Consider the following 22,080-nt stretch of genomic DNA (forward strand, 5'->3'; position numbering starts at 1 on the left):
TGCACACAACGAGATCACCCGCCCAGTGTGGCTTAGAAAGAAGCCTGCTCCAGCGACTCTCACTAGACCCTGAAGGAAGAGCAGTTTTGTCAGAGTCTTTGCAGACGGCAAAGAGAAGAGAGCCCCACACGGACACTGGAGGACACCATAATCTTGATAGCAGCGACAGCAGGAGAGTGGGAAAGGACAAGTGCTGTGTAGTGCCCTCCGTGAACTGCAGAGGCAGTAAGGAGCCCGGCAGCAGGCAAATTCCAAAACTCTGTTGAGGGAATTCACCCCGATTTGTCCCAGCATCAGAAAGGTCAGGGGGAGGGTGGGGCTCGCAGACAGAGCTTAGGCTGGGCAGCTGCAGGGCCCTGGGCCCTTCCCCACCTCCCAAAGGAGATGCTTAGAAAAAGGTCAGTGGGTGCAAATCTCTATACAAACTGGTTAAAAGTAAATATCTGCCTAAAAGACAGAATGTCTGTATTCAGACCTATCCCTTTAGCATAACTCTTGGAAAATCATGAACATTTAGGAACTTCCTCGCCCCGGTGAAGGAAGAAGTTCATCATGAAATCTAAGTGTAGGTCCTCGGGGCACCGGCTGTGGTACCTGGCTTCTGTCCTGATGCCTCTTGAATGTTGCAGTGCACCCCCTGAGAGCAGTATAGCTGTCCCCAGGGCCCCAGGCTTCAGTCACCTCCAAACCTAGTGTCTGCTTCTTGGTTCTTCCAAGACGGGGACCATCACACTCTCCTTCCAGGACATGGTTGTAATGTTTCTTAGTTCTGGTTCTTCTCTCCCTGCGCCTAGTCTATACTGAGACGTTTGGGCCTCCTCCAGGCCTCGGGAGGTGCCCGGGATAACAGGTCTCTGTGTTGGCTGTTGCCATACAGTTTGCAGAGGTGTGGGATCACTTTGAGGATCTGTCAGGACCTGGCTCTCGTCCTTGAGACCAACCCAAACCTGAGAAGCCTGGATGTCGGGGGTAACAACATAGGAGATATCGGCATGGCATTCCTGAGCGGAGGTGTGCTACACTCCCACTGTGGCTTAAAGGAACTCAGGTGGGTGCTGGGAAGCCGTGGGGGCATCCTCTGGTGGCAGAAGGACAGGCTGATGGGCAGGAGGAGACTGTGAGGGCAGCCGCACCTGGCTGCTGCTGCACACCCATCCACCCCACTGCCCGAGGCTGCCTGAGCGCTCACTGCTGGCTGATCCTGGCTGGGAATGGCTGGTCTCGCCCTGGGCTGGTCGGGCAGGCTGGCCTGCAGCTGGGGACGACAGTCAGGCAGCCCACGTCTCATTTAATGGTTAGTCCGGCTTCTGACACAGCAACTGCATGTGTTCATCAGGCTGCCCCAGCAAAGTGCCCAGACCAAGAGACGGAGATGCCCTGAGCGCAGGTGGCTGGGTTCTGGAGGCCTCTGGAGGCCGGGAGTCCCAGCTCAAGGTGCCCAGGGCTGGTGCCACCTCCTCCCTGTCCTCAGTCTTCCCTCTGGGCCTGTGTGCGCCTGGACTTCCTGTTCCTGCAGGGACACCAGTTAGAGCCCGCTGGGGTCCACCCTCAGTGCCTCCACAAAGACTGTCTCCAAGTGCAGTCACACCTGGGCTGGGGTTTCAACACGGGCCCTCTGAGGGGACACAGTGCAGCCCTGAGCAGCGCCTTGGGGTTCCACGAGATCAGGAAGTGTACCAGGTGGTGTGTTGGGTCCCCCCCGTCCTCCCAGTGGCTAGGGAGACTGAGGCAGGAGGATCACAAGTTCAAGGCCAGCCTCAGCAACTCTGGAGAAGTTCTCTCCAAGTAGAAGGGGATGTTGGGCAGTGGTAGAGCGACCTTGGGGTGGACACCCAGTGCAAAAGGAAGAGAAACCTAGCAGGCATCTGAGGGGAGGCCCAGAACTGCAGAACCTTGCTTCCAGGGTGCCAGGTTACTATTCAGAGTGAGGTTCTCAGCCCTGGTCCCTATCCAAGGGCTGGGGAAAGGACTGTATCACGGAGGAAGGGGGATGCCCAGGGCCTGCGGAGTGAGCCTGGGCAGTCTGGCTGGAACCACCCAGGGCTCCTCACATCCTCTCTTTTGCAGCCTGAATTCCTGCCAATTGACCAGAGAAGGCGGTAAGATCCTGGCTTCCATCGTCGCCTTCAGTAAGAGTCTGAATGAACTGGACCTCAGGGGCAACCCCCTGGACAACAGCACCATTCGACTGTTGTGCTTGGCCACGTCACTGCCCGGGCGAGTCCTGCGGAAGCTCAGGTGAGCTGCCTGTCGTCGGTGTGGGCTCCCCTGGGCAGCTGCTGGGTACAGGCTCACTGCTGCCACATGCAAGGGAAGCTCCTGCCCAGGTGTCGCAGGAACAGAAGGGTGAGTGTAAAACCCGTTCCCAGCAGCGGGTGGGAGGTGGGAGCCCATAAAGGGACTTGGCACCGTAACACAAGTCGCACACATTACATTTGTAGATAGAACGTACATTCATGCGGACGGGGGTGACCTACAATTCTTGGCTTTACAGTGGTGTAAAAAAGGCACCCGTGCACACGGTTCTCCCTCTCAGTGCAGAGTTCAGCAGTATGTGAGGCGTCCTGTCCGCTATTACCCAGGAAGCTGGGTGCTGGGTGCTTGCCGGGCCGTAGGTGAGCAAGGTGGAGCTGTGGGGTTCAGTGGGTCAGGCGGTGAGGTGTGTGTGTGTCTGACAACGTCTTCAGCCTCCGTGGTGGCGTAGCCTTTTCGCTGCTGTGATTAGAACACCTGACAGAACAACCGCAGAGGAGGAAAAGTCCATCTGGGGCTCACGTGGCAGAGGTCTCAGTCCCTAGAAGGTCAGCTCCCTTCGTCGGGGCTCGAGGGAAGGCAGGGCATCCTGGAGGAGAGTGGCTGAGGGACGCCCCGCACGTCAGGGGGACCAGGAGGCAGAGACGCCCCTCTCCAGACACAGACATCTACCCAAAGGCAGGACCCCGAAGGCACCTCCTCCAGCCTTGCCCTTGGCCCCAGTCACCACTCTGTTAACCCCATGGGGGTGAGTTCACTGAGTGGGTCGGGGCTCCCACAAGCCAATCATTTCTCCTCTAATCCTTGCATTGTGTCACCCGTGAGCTCCTGGGGACACCTCACATCTGAACCCTAACACACTGGTTAGTCAGAATGCCATCCCACCGCGACCTGAGAAGGATCTGTATTTACAAACAGAACTTCATATTTGGAAACAAATTATAAGTTATGTTAATACAGACCTGGATTGGACCACGGTGTAAGGTATATTGATCTGTGCCATTGACAGTCAGGAACACGTCGTTCCCATTGCACTATGCGATTCACTAGTGAACACATTAGGAAACAGTGTAATGGGATACACCGTTTACACATCACTCTTCCCCACCCTCAGGACCAAAGCCATCCCAGGCAGCTATCGGCCCCGGCTTCTAGAAAGGAGCCCGTGGACTTAGAACTGTAGCCCCCACCCCAGTGCCCAGTGCTCCTCCTGTGGGGACGTGGTGCGTAGTGTGCAGTCTGTCCTCGCTCTGTGGGGGACCCTTGGGTGCTGGGCCCGTGGCTCTCCCTCTGGACGTTGGCGAGCCATTCAGAGTGTCGAGTGCGGGGGGCCGATGTCGATGGGTGGACCGACTTGGCTGTGTGTCCTGAGCCTTGGGGGTCTGCGTCTCAGTTCTGGCCCCATGTGTCCAGCTGGAGGCCTGGGCAAGGCTCTTGTCCTCTCCAATTACCATCTTCTCTCTGCCAAGTAGCAGTAATGGCATGAGGCAGGGATTGAGGATGTGCATCCAGTGACCCAAGTACGTTGGACTAAATGGCCAGCGCTGCTCTCTTCCCACTCCCTGGAGCGTCTTGCCAAGATGCACATTGAGGGGACAGTACATGGGGACGGGGTTCACGCCAGGGAGTGACATACGGAGGCATCTCAAACAGGAGACACATGTATCCACAGAAGAAGCAGGACACAGGGGCCCCGAGCCTGTCATATCCGAGTCAGTGTGTCGTAGGGTGCAGGCGGGGCCCAGAGAATCACTGGGCCTCGGGTCCTGCCTGCACCGCGTCTGGTCACTGGCTCAGAGCTGACGAGGTTCAGCGTCTTGCTCACCAGTCGTGGGGACACCCCTGGTGTCCTCGGGGTGGCTGTGAAAATGGAACAAGAAGTGGTGGGACACCCAGGCCACAGAAATTATTACCATTTTCTCTCTTTAAAGCATAACTCCAAATCCATTGGCTTCTCGCCCCCAAACCCCAGGTCTCTGTGTGCCTGTGTGTACGTGTGGGTGTGCGCGTGTGTCCGTGTACTGGGGCTTCCAACATCAACGCTGGTCAGTGGTGTCTAACTGGCAGCTTGAGATTGGATGTGGTCAGTTGGAGAGTTGACGTCACAGAAATTGGCCAAGCGACAACTGGGGTTTGGGAGGGTGGAGTCCAGTGTTGAACACTCACCCGCCACCTCTGCTCATCACGGGGCGTCTGTCCCTTGGAGCATCCCAGGATCTCTGCAATCTGCCTGGAGGAAATAAGGGAGAAGGTGAGATTTTCAGTGTGACTGACACAGGGCTGTTTTCTGTTCTGCAGAGTGAGCAAGCCTTCGCCAGAGGAAGGTTTCTGCTTCGACTTCAGTCAGAATGACCCACCTCCCTGCGAGATCTCCATGGATTAGTGAGGGAGCACCCATGGGGAACCAGGCTGCAAGCCTATCCCCTCCACCCTGATTCCCGCCCCCTCCCAGGGACAAGTGCGGGGGACTGCGGGGCCTGGCACAGAGGTGTCCCTTCCCTGAGCCCCTTCCCTTGTGTCCTGCAGGGTACGGTCTTTAATTTGTTCCGTGGCCTTGGAGAAGAGGCTGAAAGGGTAGAAGATCTAGTGAGAGGGTCTGTCTCCAAGGACATTTTCAAAACCCAATAAACTATCCTATCTCAGAACACTTGGGAATCCCTGAGATGGAATTTGTCACTGGTGAATGACAAGCAGGAGCGCGGGTTACACATGGCCGCCTCTCAGGTGACTTGGGAAGGCGCTGGCCACACTGACCGCCTTCCTGACAGTTCTTGGGGTCTAGGGGGCTCTTTTCTTCTCTCCTGACAAAGGCTTTCTGAAAACACATTTCCACACAGTCCTTCCACCTCACACTGCAAGTGGAGGCAAACCGAGCCTGTCCCTCCCTGCCCCTGAGCCTCAGGCAGCCCTGTCATGAGATGGGTGCACAGCCTCCAGCATCTGTCCTGTGCTCAGCTGCGTCCATCAGTGACCGCACTGAGCTTTTCATGCCTTACCAAGACCTCGCTGTGGACATATGCTGCAAGCCCCCTTCACTGTTAGTGTATCCTGTGAGCACAGATGTGCACTGCAAAATGGTGCACACCTGTCCTCCCAGGGACTCGGGAAGCTGAGGCAAGAGGCTGGAGGGTTCAAGGCCAGCCTCAGCAGGTTGGCAAGACCCTGTCTCAACAGCAAAAAGGGATGTTGTGCATATTTTACCACAATAAAGGGGGGAGGGGGCTGAAAATCATGAAAGGATGATTGGGAAAGTAGAATGTCCCACTTAAGTGGAGAACAGTCCACCGACCAGCACAGTGGCTAAACTAAAGGTCGCTCGAGTGAATTTACTAGGACACCAAATAAAACAGACACACAACTTACCTTTACATCAGGCTTCAGGAGGGCTCCTCCGCTCTTGGCCTCAAGCTCCCCAAATGGGACACTGAGGAATGTCACAAGAGACCAGCGAGAGAGCGAGCACTTTCAAAAGTGAACTTTTATTGGGGGGACCCTCATTCTTTAGAAAATTCCATCCAAAAAAGGTCAAGAGGGGCAGGGCTACAAGGACAGGTCAGGTAATTCTACCCCTGGGCTGTGGGAGTCCACACCTACTCGGGAGGACACCTTCTGCTGCTTCCAGGAGGGGCAGCGTCTGCCAGAAAGGCTGCTGGGCACAGGAAGGAAGTGAGACCCTCAGCTCCCACCGAGGAGACTAATCAGCTCAGTGTGGAGGGGAGGCGTCAACGGAAGGCCCACAGCTGACACGTGTAGAGGCACATGCAGGGCCAAGCGCCTGACATCAGTCTGGGCAGAAAGTGAGGCACTGATGGGCCCTAGGAAGCAAACTGTCTGCCAGGGTGGAGGGAAGAAGGTGGCTGTCCTCTGCCCCCAGGACACTCAGTGCCCCCAGCTGTGCAGCCCAGCACCTGCACACCACCCTCCCTTGGGCTTCTAGCTGCCTGTGGGCAGGTAGGCGGGCTCTCACGTCCACAGTGCACAGAGCTGGACAGCCAGGATCAACTCTCCTTGGTGCAGAGCACGTCACACGGGGCGCTTGAGGTGACTCAGAAGCAGGGACCAGGAAAGGGACTTGAGGACAGTCTCCCATGGAGCCCAGCAAGGTGGAGGTCCCCAGGGGTCCCCAGCACCGCAGTGCAAGAGCCCTGGAAGGCGAGACTCTGGGCAGTCCTGGCCCAGGAGGCTGTAGCTCCTGCAGAGACCAGGAGGGCGGGCAGCAAACTCCTGATCCTGGCGGGACCAGGCAGGCAGAGGGTGTCCAGGGAGCCCTGACCACCACCTCTCCAACTGCCAGAGAGCTCTCACAGCCCACGCAGGAGGCTGGGCAGAACGCAGGCCTGAAATGGTGGAGGCCACCTAGAGTGACCGCTTCTGCAGGAGAACCCCAGGGAAGCGCCCATCGCAGACAGGAGACTTCAGGAACCAGCCAGGGCAGCTCCAGCCGCACCTGCTCAGACACAGCGCAGGCCACAGAGAGTGCGTCGGCCACAGGCACCAGGACTTCACGTTTAAGGAACGGCTTTCAGTTGGCAGTCAGAGAGCCACCAGAGAAAGGTGTGAGGACTGGAAAGGGACAGGGAAGCCCGTCACAGATGATCTGACTGCAGAGCTGGAAAGCCACAAGTCTCCCTAGAAAACCACCCTGACAATAAGAGAGTGGGCACTCACCGCGGCCGGCCAGAGAGCCCCTGAAAATGCACAGAGGTCAAAGTGCAGATGGAATGAGAAGCAACTACAGAAAAGGCGCCTTAGCCCAGGAAGGAAAGGAAGGAAAGGAAGTGCCTCCTTTTAACTTAACCATAAGGAATCCTCAGGTGAGAAAAGCAGGAAGTTGCTCCCCGCAGGACCTAGGAGGAGAAGTGACCCATTAAGGAGAGAGAGCCCCGCTCCTGCGTGGAAGGCTCCCACCAAGGCTTCTGTCCATCAGGATCCTGGGGCTGAGACTCGCGCCCCAGAATGCCACTTGACCACTCCACAGGCCTCTCCAGGAACCTACTGGAAGGGAGAGGAAGGAGGAGGAGACCTAAGACACGGGCCCAAAGCCTCCTCCTGAGGGCAGAGGCCTGACAGAGGCACAGACAGGCAGGCGGGCGGCCTAGGAGCCAGGTGCAGGATCAGCCCATGCCCCTCTGACAGCAGGGCGTCTCTGGCGGGTGGAGGGACTGTCACCTCCAGGGCCATCTCCACGTGGTCAGAGGCGCAAATGCAGAAAGGAGTTGGACCCCAGCAGCCCCAGGAGGAGACGCCTGAGTGTCCCTACCACCAGGCCCTGGAGAGGACGTCCCTACCCAAGATCAACTTCAAAAGCAACAGAGGAAAGGAAATCATGAAGGTTTTTAAACCATCTCTATTTCTAAAAAATACTTTATGCAAGCAAAGGCCACGTGACAAGCTGGGAACTATATTTCTCTGTCTGATTCACGAGGAGTCGTCAGTGCTGAGGAAGAACTGAAATGGGCTAGGGAAATCAACCTTCCGAGACCTGGGGACCTTGAAATGCCGATTAGAGAGTCACAGGTCCCATTTCTTAATTATGTAAAAGGGAGAAGACCTCTGCCTCTTACTCTGTTGGTGGGGCTTTGAGCAAACACAGCTGTCATTGGGGCTGCTGGGGTGCAGGATGGCGGGTCCCTGTGGGGAAAGGTACACGTCCTTAGGATACTGGGGGAGTCCCTTCCCTGGCTTGAGGCCTAAGGTGAGGGCAGGGCAGGGCACTGACCTGCTAATGCCAGGTGACCGTGAGCCAGGGAGGTGGAAAGGCCAGATCTTGCTGGGGCTTAAGCTGCAGGAGGGTAAGGGCATCCCTGGGGCGAGGGTTGCATGCTGCTGGGCCTCCAGGCCAGGTCTCCTCTGCTGGTCCCCGTCCTTCAGGCCAGGGTGGGTCAGGGAACGTGGGCGGAGGACAGCTGAGCTCTGGAGGCCTGCAGCAGCCCAGCTGGTCTTGTTCTGTCCCTCAGACCTGGCACCTGCGGGGGCTGGAGTGACGTCCTCCTGCTGCCCAGTCCCTCCTGCCTCGGGCTCCAGGGGAAGGGGTCTGCTGTCTCGGTGGGTCCTGAGCCCTGGCCCCACCCCCTCTTCTCCGGGTGGGGGACACCCAGCCCATGTCCTGGAAGGGTGGAGCCTCTTGACCCGAGCCTCCTGGGCTCTGGCTCTGCCCTGAGCAAGAACACTCCATGTTGATGTGCTGATCTAAAGCCACTCGGGCTGCCCCGGGTCCCCTCAGACAGGCCTTAGGGAAGAGGACGTGCCCTGCTCTGGGTGCTTCCCTCCCTGAGGAGGACCTGGCACTGATGCCCTCTGCTGGGTTAGGTGGGGGTCTCCCCAGCCCTGCAGCTGGGGCATGGCCTCAGTGGGCAGGGGCCCAGCTCCCCGCGTGGACGTGGAAGTGTTCAGGGAGCTGCAGTCCAGCCTCCAGGCTGGCCCCTTCCTGGCCCAGCCGCCCCACCCAGCAGCTGAGAGCGTTTTGTTTTCCAGCGCCCAGGCTTCCGGGTGGTCCTCCCATGGACTGAGGAAGGGAAACTCGGGAATTTGGGCTGCAGTTATGATGTGGCCTTTTTACCTGAAGAAGACGCATTTCTCCTCCACTGCACCCCGTCAGCCTTTGCTGCGTCCCCCTAGGAAGGCACCTACTCGCTGGCTCCCGCTGGCCTGCTGGCGCCACCCAGGGCCTGACCCTCGGTGGTCTCTGACATCAGTCTGCCATGTGGGCGATGGTGAGGTGGTGCTGGTCATTGGCCTCCACTGTGGTGATTTCTAGCCTGGGCCGCCCTCAGGGTTCACTGAGAGGACAGCGTGGAGGGCTGCCCTCGGCAGGTGTCTCTCAGTCCCCACCAGGTGTCTCTGCCCTGGTCCTCTGCACCTGGGTGGGTGCCAGCCGCACTGAGCCCCCTGTGCTGAGGGCAGGGTGCGTGCTGGAGGCAGCCCACCTGCACTGAGGGCCCAGGCCCTGTAGGGTCCCGCTGCTTTGAGCAGGGCCGTGTCTAATGATGCCAGGGCTTAAGCAGGGTGGTGTCCCCAGCGTCCCGAGCAGATGGCACTTGTTTGCTCTTGCACCAGTGGCGGGCCCTCTTCCTGCCTCCCTAGGGACATGGGGACAGTCAGGCAGGACAGAGCAGCTGGACACGTCAAGCACAGCACATCACTGTGGCCTTGGGTACCACGTTGTCAGTGGTGTTCGTGTGCATCGACAGTCCTGGACCAGCTGGACACTGTGGCCCAGGCCTGTGACCCCACCAGCCTGGGAGGCTGAGGCAGGAGGACCTCGAGTTCAAAGCCAGGCTATGCACACAGCATCTCAGCTGACTGGATGCCGTGGGACAGACTGGTGGCAACTGCCGGGAACCCAAGTGCTCTGCCCTGCATGTCCACGAGCCTCAGCCTCAGATGGGCATGTTGAGCCTCACCTGTGCCAGGGGCAGTTTGGGGGACGGCGGGGTCATAAACACTGTCCCAGAACTCCTAGTGACAGGATGGACAGGATGGCCACTGATGCTGGGTTATTTTTTTTTTTTAAGTTGTTTTTGGCACCAGGGATTGCACGCAGGGGTATTGACCCACTGGCCACATCCCTGGCCCTTTAGAAAAAATGGCTAATTTTCAGGCAGGGCCTCACTAGGTTGCTCACAGTCTTGCTAAGTTGCTGAGGCTGGCTTGGAATCTGCGGCCCTCCTACCTTGGAAGGTTGCTTCCACGCCACGGGGAGGACAGGCGTGCTTCCCCCTGCCCAGCTCTGATGCTGGCTCTTTGAAGGGCTGTCCCCTGTGCCTGGGCATCTCTCATCTTTCCCACGAGGGTAGAGGACCTTGCTCACCCACAAGGAGACTGAGTCAGTGCTGTGGGCTGAGGCTGGCCCCTCCCCCAGCTCCACCTTCCCCATAGGCCACGGCTCAGCCTCCACAGCGATGGAAGGGGACCAGGTGCACATGCAGCTCTGGGCTGCAGTGGACCCTCACGGAGCTGGACGAGGAAGAGCGGCACACCTTCAAGGGACTGCTGAAGGGAGCCCGGAGCTGACCACGTGCTCCATCCCTTGGCAGAGGTGGACGCCAGCACGGCTTCTGGTCTGGCTCTACTGTGCCATGAGGACTTGAGATCAAGTGCCAAGGTGTGTCTCTGGTGCATGACAGTTTGGCCAACCCTCAACGTTAGGAGGCAGGAGCTACCAATTTGGTAAAATTCCAGTTATCAAAATAAGTGGCAGGGTCTGACCAAGTGTTCTCCAGCTGGCATCTCTTGTCCTGGACATAGAGGACAGCTGTGGGCAGCCACCCCGGTGTTGGGCAAGGACACCTTCTCCACAGCTGGCTGGTCTGCCTGGTGCACCCAGAGAGGAGCCCAGATGGACAGTGCTAACAGCTCGTTGGGCTGTGGACTCTTGGCGTGATCAGTGTTGAGTGTTGGTGGCCCTGAGACTCCCACATCCTTTATCTGCTCTAGGCTGAAAAAAGGAAGAGCATCTGACTGGGGAGAGAAAAGAGAGGTGGTCCCAAATGGTGGCATAGAAACCTAGGGCCAATCCATCCATGGGTAAACTCCTGTGGCACCTGGTTGCAGACCGGTGCCGGTGGGCAGAGCAGCAGGCTGCACCTGCCCAGGCAGAGGCTTGCAGAGGGAGAATGCTCCCTTCAGGCAACCCCTCACCCTGTTCATTCTGAACAACACTCCGTCTGCAGAGCTCAGTGAAAGTGGGCGTAGCCCCCACCTTAGACCGTGATAACGCACCAACCACAGACTCGGGCCAAACCTGGACTGAGCCTCCCTCCGGGGCTGAACCATGGACTGACCGCAGAATCCGAAGACCCATGCAGCCAGTTACAACCCCTGGAAGGACCGGAACCCAACACCCTGTACAGGGACGTGCAGATGCCACATGCAAACAGGCATCAAACTACCAGGGGACCATGACCTCACCTAACAGGCGAGGTCAGCCCATCAACCGACTACGTGGCCACTGGCATGCACGATCTCTTGGGTGGAGAATTCAAAGCTGTGAGAACCAAACAAGAGCTTCAAGAGAATAAGTCAGTGCTCTGTCAGCAAAACACATGCAAGTAAAAAACAAGAAGTCACAATTCCTCGAGCTAAGAAACACACCAAGCAACCTTCACTATATGAGGAAAGGCATCAAGAGCCAAAGAGATCAAACAGAAGAACCCGTGGTCTCAGAGGCAGGCTCTTGGACATGCAGTGGGAGGAGGGAAAGGAAACAGGAAATCTGATGGAAACCCGGGGACAGCACTGAAAGAGCCAATACTGGTGCTAATGGGGTTCAAGAGAAGCTTATAGAAAGAGAATGTGACAGAAAACCTTCCCAAACTAGAAAGCATATGCAGGTACAGGGAGGTCAAAGATCAGACTCGAGGCCACCAAGTCTACCCTACAACACACTCACGTTGCCTGTGGGTAGACAGGTGGCAAACCTCAAAGAAAATAATCCACACACAGGGTCTTCCAATTTTCTGGGCCGACTTCCCTGCAGAAGGCTCTAGGCCGGAGGCAGTGGGACCAGGTGTTCAGGGAACTGCAAGCCGGGAATACTGTACTCACAAAGCTACCACGCAGAAACCACGGCCAGGTCGACTCGTTCAGCTTTTGAGTGAGGATGTCCATTGCCACCAGACCTGTCCTAAATGCTAAGGACAGTGAAACTGGAGAGAGGGGTGGAAGGAAAGAACTGGAAAGTAAGCCACATCCAGGGAGCAGAGGGGATGCAGACAATTCAGAGCACCCCACACTGCAAACACGACGCCTCCGCCACGGAGCCATGTCTTTAGGACCAACCCACCACCGATGATGCCACCACGTTAATATGTCAAGAGGTGGCACGTGAGACCGATGGAAAATAAGACAGCTCTGTGGAGAGGAACGACACACAAGCACAGATTTCACTGTTAGTAATTTTCTCCTTTTCTATCTTTTTTGCTATCACTTCAAACTTGTGATAATAAAAAAATGTCTTTTCTAAGCCTTATCATAACCAAAGAGCAAAAATCTATAATAGATGGCAAAAAAAAAAATCAAGTAATTAAAACATGCCACCAGGGAATATAACTTACAAAAAAAGATGTTTTCATCCCGCACCAACTGTTCCATCTGCACGTGGACATCCACAGCAGCACTGCTCACACCACCAGGGCCTGGAAGCAACCTCTGGGCCCCTCAGTGGGCGGTGGGTGGCACACGTAGTCCCTCCCAGCAAGGGAGTGTTAAGCAACCCTGACGGGGAAGAAAATCCTGACTCCCTGCGACAGGGTGAGCCAGAGCTGAAGGACCTGGGCAGAGCGCGTCCCTCACAGCGGACCAGGAACAGAGCCAGAAGGGAGGGCAGAGGGCGGGTGCAGGGGAGGAGCTGAAGTTTGACGGGAAGGGAGTTTTGGTTGGAGCTGTCAAGCGAGTTCTGGAGCCCCATGGTGGCCAGGCCCACACAGCACAGCAGCCCGTTGAAGCCCTGGCTGGTCTTAGAGATGGCTGAAGCCCTGCATTGGTTGTCATGCACACTTGACCACATTTGGCCAACCCTCAGCTGTCCTAAACCTCTTCCCTAAACACCCCTCCTCCTTCCTGAAGGCACTCATCTCCTGCAACTGCCTCCAGTCCCACCTCTCTGCCACAGGCAGCTCACAGGAGGCCCCCTGAGCCCCACACCAGGGGCTCATGGGGCAGCCCCCAGGCTCCACCCAGAGTGGGCTCCCTGGTGCCTCCTGTCAGCACCTGCCCTTCCTCACAGCGGCCCCCAGGGGCCCCTCCCTCCCTAGCACAGCTCCTGGGGTCACCCAAAGCAAGCGTTGTCCACTACCCATGATTCCAGGGGACTGAGCATCAAGTCAGGACATTTGAGAAGGTTTCAACTGTAAAGATTACTTCAAGCCGACCAGCCAAGTCAGGCATGATGGTGCATCTGTGATCCCACGACTCAGGAGACTGAGGCAGGAGCTCTGAGGTCGGGGGGCAACCTATGAGTGTCTGACTCAAAATACAAAATCAAAAGGCTGGGGATGTAGCTCGGTGGTAAAGGACTTGCCCAGCACAACCCTGGCTATCGTCCCTCCAAAACACCAACCATCCAGACTGCCATACCACGGGTCTCAAATTATTTTCTTGGTAGTGGCAATTTAACCCAGGGACAATTTAGGCAGAGCTAAATCCCCAACAGCGCCGCCCCCCCAGACACACACCTTTTAATATTGAGAAAGGTCCTCACTGAGTTGCTGAGGCTGGCCTCCAACTAAATTCTCCTGCTTCAGGCCCCTGGAATACAGGCATGTGCCCCCACGCCCAGGTTGGCATCAACCCTTCCTTCTCCCCGTGGGACCCTGTATTGCCACGGATGTTTGCACCCCCTCCCCAGGTCGTGGGAGTCTCATGATCAGGACCAAGGACCTGCCCAGTCTGAACCACAGCCCTCTGGCTTCAGGGCAGTCTTTACTCCTCCTCCAACACCCGCAGGTCCCAAGTCCGTCTTCCATTTTAGGGAAGAAACAGGAGCCCCAGTTCCTCCTGCAAATGCCCGTCCTCTCCCCCAGCGGAGAGCTGGGGACCGCGGGGACGGGGGTCCAGGGAGGGTGCGCAGAGCTTGGTCTCCGTCAAGGACCTGCTCTTCGCAGCAGCTGGTCCTCCCTGACCTCCGCACCCCTCCTCCTGGCACCTCCGGCGCCCTAGCCCCTCCAGGGGCGCTGAGAGGGGCAGGGAGAAGGCTCCTGACCCAGTCTGGGGCCGCTCAGAGGCTGGCGCTCCTCGGGTGGGGAGGAGTTCAGGGTGCTCCCTCAGGCTTTGCAGGGGTGCTGACTGCCGGTGCTCCCTGGACGCCCCTGACAAGCTCCCCGTGACAGGCGCCATCCGGCTTCTGCAAACCGCCTCAGGCTACCAGTGAGGGCTGTTTGGAGCCTGGCAGCGGGAACCTCCCCGCTCCCCATCAGAAGAGCTGACTCCCCGCATGCGGCTTCCCGGGGCAGCGGCTCCCTGCACCTTAAGGAGGAGCGTTTGTGCATCAAGACCCGAAAGGCTGCTCTGGAACAGGTGGCCTGGACAGAGGGGTCGCTGGACCTGCCGGGGTGGGCCCACAGCTGCTCGGCCCCAGGAGCCTCTGCTGGGGTCCCACTCCCCATCTGATCAGCCCCTCCTCCAGGCCCTCTGAGCAGGGGGTGGCTGCCGGGTGCAGACGGAGTCCCCCATGCCTCCTCCGTGGCCCGGCCCCCTGCTGCCCGCCAGCCAGCCTGGGTCTGGGCTAGAGAGGGCCCAGTTGTGTCCAGGGCAGGTGGGCTCAGTTTGCCCAGCGAGCCTGAGCCAGGAGGCTCAAGATCTCTTCTCTGCAAGATCTTGGTCCTGGTTGGTGGCAGGCACCCTCCCTCACCCACACCCTCCTGCCCTCACCACGACCATCTAAACCGCCTCAGCTGGGCCAGGGCTCCCAGTTACAAAGCTGTGTCTTGATTTCTGTCTTAAAGAGGGGCCACGGGGTCCCCCATAGCAGGGTAAAGGTGGGTCAGCTTTCCAGGTAAGGACTGTGTGGCCCAGGATCACTGGGCTCTGTCTAGACCCCCTGTGTGGCCACACAAGCAGCTTAACCTCCGCTCCTGCTGGAAGTGGAGCTGCTGGTGGAGGTGAGGGGGGTCACAATGACAGGGATCATGTGCTGTGCACAGTGGCCACACCTGTAATTCCACTGCCCTGACTGAGGCAGGAGGATCACAAGTTCAAAGCCAGCCTCAGCAACTTAGTAAGACCCTGCCTCTAAGTGAAAACTAAAAAAGGGCTGGGGATGCGCCTCAGAGGTTAAGCACCCCTGGGTTCAGTCCCCAGGAGCAAAGAAAAGAAAGACGGCGGTGAAGAGGCCCAGGTTGGAGAAGCCATGTGGTGATGGCCATGTGGTGTTCCACATTTGATTTCTCTCCTGAATTGCCTCTTCTTTTCTTTGAAGATTCAACTCGTGTAACTTCATACACACACACACACACACACACACACACATGTATATTGGGCAGGGATACCAGGGATTGAACTTAGGGCACTCGACCACTGAGCCACATTGTGTATTTTATTTAGAGACAGGGTCTCACTGAGTTGCTTAGTGCTTCGCTTTTACTGAGGCTGGCTTTGAACTCCCTATCCTCCTTCCTCCTGCCTCAGGCTCCTGAGCCACTGGGATTATAGGAGTGCGTCACTGTGTTCAGCTTAACTCCATATATATATATATATATATATATATATATATATACATATAAATATATATATATATATATATATATATATATATATTTATATGTATGCTTTTGTTTTTGTTTTTTTTCCAGTTCTATGGAATCAACTCAGTGTGGATCAAAGACTAGAACACAGACCCTGCATCTAATAGAAGAACAAATAGGCTCAAATCCTCACCACATCAGCCTAGGACCTGACTTCCTTAACAAGACTCCCAAAGTGCAAGGAGTAAAATCAAGAATCAATAAATGGGGGCTGGGGATATAGCTCAGTTGGTAGAGTGCTTGCCTCCCATGCACAAGGCTATGGGTCCAATCCCTAGCACTGCAAAAAAAGAAAAAGAGAGTCAAACTTTGGGCTGGGGATGTGGCTCAAGCGGTAGCGCGCTCACCTGGCATGCGTGCGGCCCGGGTTCGATCCTCAGCACCACATACAAAGATGTTGTGTCCGCCGAAAACTAAAAAAAAAATAAATATTAAAATTCTCTCTTTCTCTCTTTAAAAAAAAAAAAGAATCAATAAATGGGATGGATTCAAATTAAAAAGTCTCTTCTCAGAAAACGAAACAATTAATAACTGGAGGAGAGAACCTACAGATTGGGAGAAAATCTTTACCATGTGCATCTCCGATAAAGAATTAATCTCTAGGATATCTAGGATGATTGATGAACCCAGCCTAATTCCACCTTAAGATTGGGAGCCGGGCTGGGGATGTGGCTCAAGTGGTAGTGCGCTCGCCTGGCATAGCACCACATAAAAAGATGTTGTGTCTGCCGCCGAAAACTAAAAAATAAATATTAAAAAAATCTCTCTCTCTCTCTCTTAAAAAAAAAAAGAAAAGAAAGAAACAAGATTGGGAGCCATCTCATCACAAAGTCATGAAAAGTTAATTTCTGTTTTACTATAAATTATTCAATTTCTAAACTTGTCTGGAATGCCTGCCCAGGCCTTGAACTCACCCATTCCTGGCTCCCCCTGACCAGATAACAACCCTCTCTGAAACCTCAGTGGCATCTCGTAAATTCTGATGAATGCTGTAGTCTGGCTGGGCACAATTCAGGAGCCACTTGTCAAAAGAAACTAACTTTATTTTTAGAACCACACAAGATAAACAAAACAGCTCTTCAGGAAAAAACCCTCAGAGCCCAACTGCCACCACCGGCTTCCCACAAGCCACACACCCCAACAACCTCTTCCTCCCACAATCCTCCTGCTCTTGAGGCCGATTGGCTGGGTCGCATGGGCGGAGCCAAAAAAGTCCCCCAATGAGCAGCTCCGTGGTCTGAAAGGGCAGGGAAACAGCCCAATGAGCATCACCGCAGAGAAGCCAATCAGCTAGATGTTGCTGGGGCCGCTGTGAGCCAATCATCAGCTGGCAGTCTGAAAGTTTGCTGGGGCCCCTTCAGCTGTGGCTCTCAACATTTCCCCCTCTCTGTTTAAACAACAAGCATGTGGCTTAGGGACCGTGCCTGCCTTAGGTTGTCCAATAGTACATATGGTTCTTACCCGTTATCAGATGAGCTGACCTCAAGGCATCAGCCTCCTGTCTTAGGTTGGTACCATAGTAATTGGATCTTACCCGTCACTGACTACCAGTCCAGTATATAGCCACACCTGTGTAGAGGTCTTCGTACCAGCGGCGGGGTGAGGTCTTTGCCTCACCTCTGTTGGCCCCCAAATTTTAGCTGAACGATCATGACAGACAGAAGGGAGGAAGATACACCAAGCCAGCTGACGGCTCCTTTTGGAAAAATTGTACCACCGATGACACCATCAGCATAAATACCCCAACACTACCACAAGTCGCTGCACTAACAGATAGTTCACAATGCATACAGGTGAGTTCACAATGCATACAAGTGATACATAGTCCAGGCAAGTTCTGCAAGCAGTTCAGTGATGGCTATTGCAGAAGCTGTAGATTGGTTTTATCTTTGTCTTCATGCACTGGGATGAAGATAGGAATTCTGGCAATAATGGCTAAAGAAAAAATTATGTAACATTCCAGAAGGCATTAAAAGAAAACAATTTTCTTAACAATTTACATTATCTTTAAGAGAATTATTAAATATAATGAAAAGGAAAGGTGAAAGTAAACAAACAGATCTGTTAACCTCCTTTTTTGTTCACATTTTAAAACAATCTTCAACAGCTGTTTACCCAATTTAAATCAAACCATTTAAATCACATAAATTAAAAAAAAATATTTGGATCAATTTTTTCATGAGCGCTCATCATATATGACATATGGACATACGTACATTCAAACACAAAACACAAGTGTGCACACATAATACATACGACACATAACATAATAGTAAAGGCCTTATAACTTTTTACAGGTGAAATCTCCATTGCAATGTTTAAAAACTCTATAGTCAAAAAATAGAACTGATCAGCAAAACATTAACCTAGGTCTGTATGAGCTCAAAAAAACAAAATATGGGAAAGGGCAATGATAAAATAGATATTGAAAAAAGCATTCTGGTTCTGTCGAAGATGTAAGAATAACCAAACTGGAGTTCTGGATATCACATCTTCTTTTTTGTCTGTAGAAATCGCTTTAGTTAATCTGTCTGGAATCCAAATCAGCTGCTGTTCTCCCTGTGGAAATACACAAACAGACCACCAATTCCAGGCAATCACTGGGTCAGAACCTTAGTTAATCTCTCTGGAATCCAAATCGGCTGCTGTTCTCCCTGTGAAAACACACAAACAGACCCCCGACTCCAGACAATTACTGGGTCAGAACCTTTCCATTGTCCTGTTAGAATATCCTTCCAAAGTACCTTGGGTTTATGTACATTTTTTGGACACATATGCCTTTCCGCAGCACTAAGCCCTGATGAATCCAAATTTAAAAAGTTTAGAGTAAAAAGGGTTATTTTAAGTTTATCTTTGGGGAATATATACCCCTTCCCAATTCCTTCTTTTTGCTTTAATAAGTACATTTTAATAGTTTGATGAGCTCTTTCAACTATGCCTTGTCCCTGTGGATTGTATGGGATTCCTGTTATATGAGTAATGCCAAATGATGAGCAAAATTGTTTAAAAGAGGTAGAAGTATAACCAGGGGCATTATCTGTTTTTAACTGTTTTGGAACGCCCACAGTGGCAAAATTTTGTAAGCAATGAGCTATAACATCTTTAGTTTTTTTCTCCGGCATGAAGGGAGCCCATCAAAAATCCAGAAGAAGTTTCAACTGTAACATGCAAATATTTTAATTTTCCAAATTCTGGCAAGTGTGTGATGTCCATCTGCCAAATATGGTTAGGTATCAATCCTTTAGGATTGACTCCAAATTTATTCTAAATTTGATTGACTCTAAATTTATTCATTACCTTGAAATGTTAAGCCATGTAGATCATTAACCTACTATCTGCCTTTGTATTGTGCTTGTCAAAATCCTGTTATCTGTAAGTTCTCAAGACACCCCCCCTTCACAACTTTCTGTGCTATAAAACTATGCTCCTAGAGAGCTGGGGTACTGTCGTCTAGCACAGGGTCTTCGGGAGAGATAGTCCTGGCCAATTCCAGTGTACACAAATACATGCTTGCTTTTATTTGATTTAAAATTGGAGGAACTTGGGTTATGGCTCAGCAGTAAAGCGCTCACCTCGCACATGCAAGGCCCTGGGATCGATCCTCAGCACCACATATAAAAAAAATAAAATAAAGTTATAAAAAAAATTGGAGTCTGTGGTCTTTTCTATGTGTCATGGTTTAAAATAATCTCAAAAAAAACTTAACACCAAAAAAACAAACAACTTAATAAATGGGCTAAGGAACTGAACAGATACTTCACAGAAGAAATACAATTGATCAACAAATATAGGAAAAAGTGTTCAACATCTCTAGCAATTAGAGAACTGCAAATCAAAACTACTCTAAGATTTCATCTCACTCCTGTCAGAATGGCAGTCATCAAGAATACAGGCAACAGTAAGTGTTGGAGAGGATGTGGGGAAAAGGGTACACTCACACACTGCTGGTGGGACTGCAAATTGGTGCAACCACTAAGCATAGAGATTCCTCAGAAAACTGGGAATGGAACCACCATTTGACCCAGCTATCCTACTCCTCGGTTTAGGATTTAAAGTTAAAATGGCAATTCTTTTTTAATATTTATTTTTTAGTTGTAGTTGGACACAATAATTTTATTTTATTTATTTATTTTTATGAGGTGCTGAGGATCAAACCCAGGGCCTCACATGTGCTAGGTGAGTGCTCTACAAGGAGCCACAACCTTAGCCCCTCAAAATGGCAATTCTTATACAATGTAAAATTGTTCTTTGGTTCCCATTTTTTCTTGGACAATGTGCCCTGTCAGAGATTGATGGTCTAGATGTTAGTAACCGTTCTTCAACTTGTAGTCAACTAGGGATGTTTTGGCCCACTCCCTTTTCTGCTAGTGATTTTGGATCTCATGACATTTGTTTATGGAGTTTGAATCATAGCAGCAGCCACTTATGATTAATGTGGTTTAGGACTATAAAACGGGGACCCCAGGAGGGGTCGAGGGTGTAGACTTCTAAGAAACTGATGTGACTCCATTTTTGAAAATAAATAACAGCAGCTTCTACCTCAAGGCCTGTCCTAAGGAAGGGGGCGTGACCCTTGTCCTTGGAAAGACCCACAGAGCACTCCTAATTACATATCCAACCTGCTGAGATGTTTGTCTGTAAATAACAGGAGAGGTCTGGGGTGCCAGGTGTCCCTGACTCAGTCAGGCTAGGTGAGGACCCATAGCAACCCCCTAGCAACCTCCAATCAGCATGAGACAGGGAAATACCTGGGATGCCAGATGACCCCCCAGTAGTTTATGGGGGTTGATAACATGTTGGGAAACCGTGTAGTTCAGCACGTACTCCCCTCGTGACCTAAATCAATCAGTTCAAAGGAATCCCCTCTTGTACTAACCAATCACCCCTACCCAACTTGTTCCCACCAGTGAATGGGCTAATCAATGTTAAGAGTTGTTGTCTGACTTTCCCGTGGTATGGAATGATTTGCTGTGTGATGTTGTGACACATACAGTATCCCCCCAAACCTATAAAATCTCACTGAACAAAGGATCAGGACTCACTCCCTGGGACCGCTGTGTCAGAACGGTTGTGAGTCCAGACTGGAGCTTGCAATAAAGACTCTTGTGTGATTGCATTGGATTCGGCTCCTGGAGGTCTATTGGGGTCCCACAAATCTGGCATTACATCTGGGGGCTCGTCTGGGATCCTCCAGACCCCAGAACCCCCGAACCAGAGAGTCTAACACTGATGAGTCTTGTTATTTGTGTGTCTGTTGTCTGCTTTGTTCTGACTACGGCCCGTAGAATCTGTATTCTGGGCTGGCAACTGGCCTTGACATAGGGTCACCAGCCGGGGCTCCTGGGAGACGTCCCAGACCCCAATATGAGGGGGATACTCTCCCAATCTGGAGTGTCAGACCCAATCTGAAGAGGATACTTCCCCAATCTGGGGTTCAGAGCCCATCTGAGGGGGATACTCCCCCAATCTGTTTGTCTGAGGGGAAAGCCCCAGTTGGCTTGGGACCAGCACCCCACTCTGAAAAGGGCATCTGTGTCTTTGTGTGTCTTTGTGTCTGTGTCTCTGTTAAGTGTGACAGCATTGTTTTTCGTGGGACTGACACCAGACGAAGTGGGACAGACTCGGACTACCCCCCTTTCTTTGCTAGTGTCTCATTTTGATGAGGTTAGGGAAGAGGGTGAGATTTGAGTGTTGCGGTAAAAAAAAAGAAAACTTCGGACCCTTTGTACTTCTGAATGGCCTTCTTTTGGCGTTGGATGGCCACCTAGTGGCACTTTTGACTCAGAAACTGAACTTCTCGTTAAAACCCACGTTTTTCTCCCAGGTAGCTCCGGACGGGGACCAGGTGCCTTTCATCCCGGTCTGGCAGGATTTAGTCCGAAACCCCCTTCCTGGCTGGTTCCTTTTTTGCAGAGAAACTCTTCAGAGGTCCTGGCGCTTAAGGAGGCAATGGTGTGGCGGCCAGCGCCCCCGCCCGTCCTCCAGCCCCGGAACCCTTCACCCGATTCTGCAGAGCAGCTGGGACCAGGAACTCCTGTCTCCGCCGGGGTCTAGCAACCCTTCGTCCCTGACCCCCGCGCCATCCCTACCCTGCCCCTGGCCCCTGACGCCCGTCCCTGCCCTGATGACGGTGTGGGGGGGGGGCGGAGAGACCCCGGTCGAGGCAGGGATTCCGCCCCGTCACCACTGGCCGTTGTACAACTGGAGAAACCAGAGTGCGAGGTTCCCGAGAACCCATCAGACTGACTCTCGGACAGCGCCCTCCACCCACCAGGCCACCTGCGCTGACCGTCCAAGGTGCTCGGACTCCGCAGACCCGGGAGAGGGCGTGTCCAGATGGTCCGGCCACGACCGATCCGGATATAATGCACACGACCCCACCTGTCCCCGGAGCCGCCCAGGCCAGGACCGCGCCGGGAGAGGCTCCCGGCGACCGCCACACCCTAATGGCAGCTGAAAACCTCCCCTCTTGGCCCAGATACAGAGGGACCTCAGCCAGGTGTTTAGAGAGGCTACTGGACAGTCCAGAAACGGAAGAAAACTGAGCGGCCGAGTGGTGGCCTTTGTAAAGCAGCCAGCGCCGGAC

General features: G+C 53.6%; 1 protein-coding gene across 1 annotated transcript in view; it reads left to right on the top strand.

Moving 5' to 3' along the window:
* Window positions 1-4,636, top strand: part of LOC143384173 (NACHT, LRR and PYD domains-containing protein 4-like) — a 30,392-nt gene extending 25,756 nt beyond the window's left edge. The window contains exons 10-12 of the mRNA XM_076839222.2: window positions 878-1,048; window positions 2,068-2,238; window positions 4,552-4,636. Coding sequence (XP_076695337.2) covers window positions 878-1,048; window positions 2,068-2,238; window positions 4,552-4,636 — 427 coding nt within the window. The remainder of the gene's footprint in view (window positions 1-877; window positions 1,049-2,067; window positions 2,239-4,551) is intronic.
* Window positions 4,637-22,080: the final 17,444 nt, after the last annotated feature.

Source organism: Callospermophilus lateralis, chromosome 18 (assembly GCF_048772815.1).
Source record: "Callospermophilus lateralis isolate mCalLat2 chromosome 18, mCalLat2.hap1, whole genome shotgun sequence".
Lineage (NCBI taxonomy): Eukaryota > Metazoa > Chordata > Mammalia > Rodentia > Sciuridae > Callospermophilus > Callospermophilus lateralis.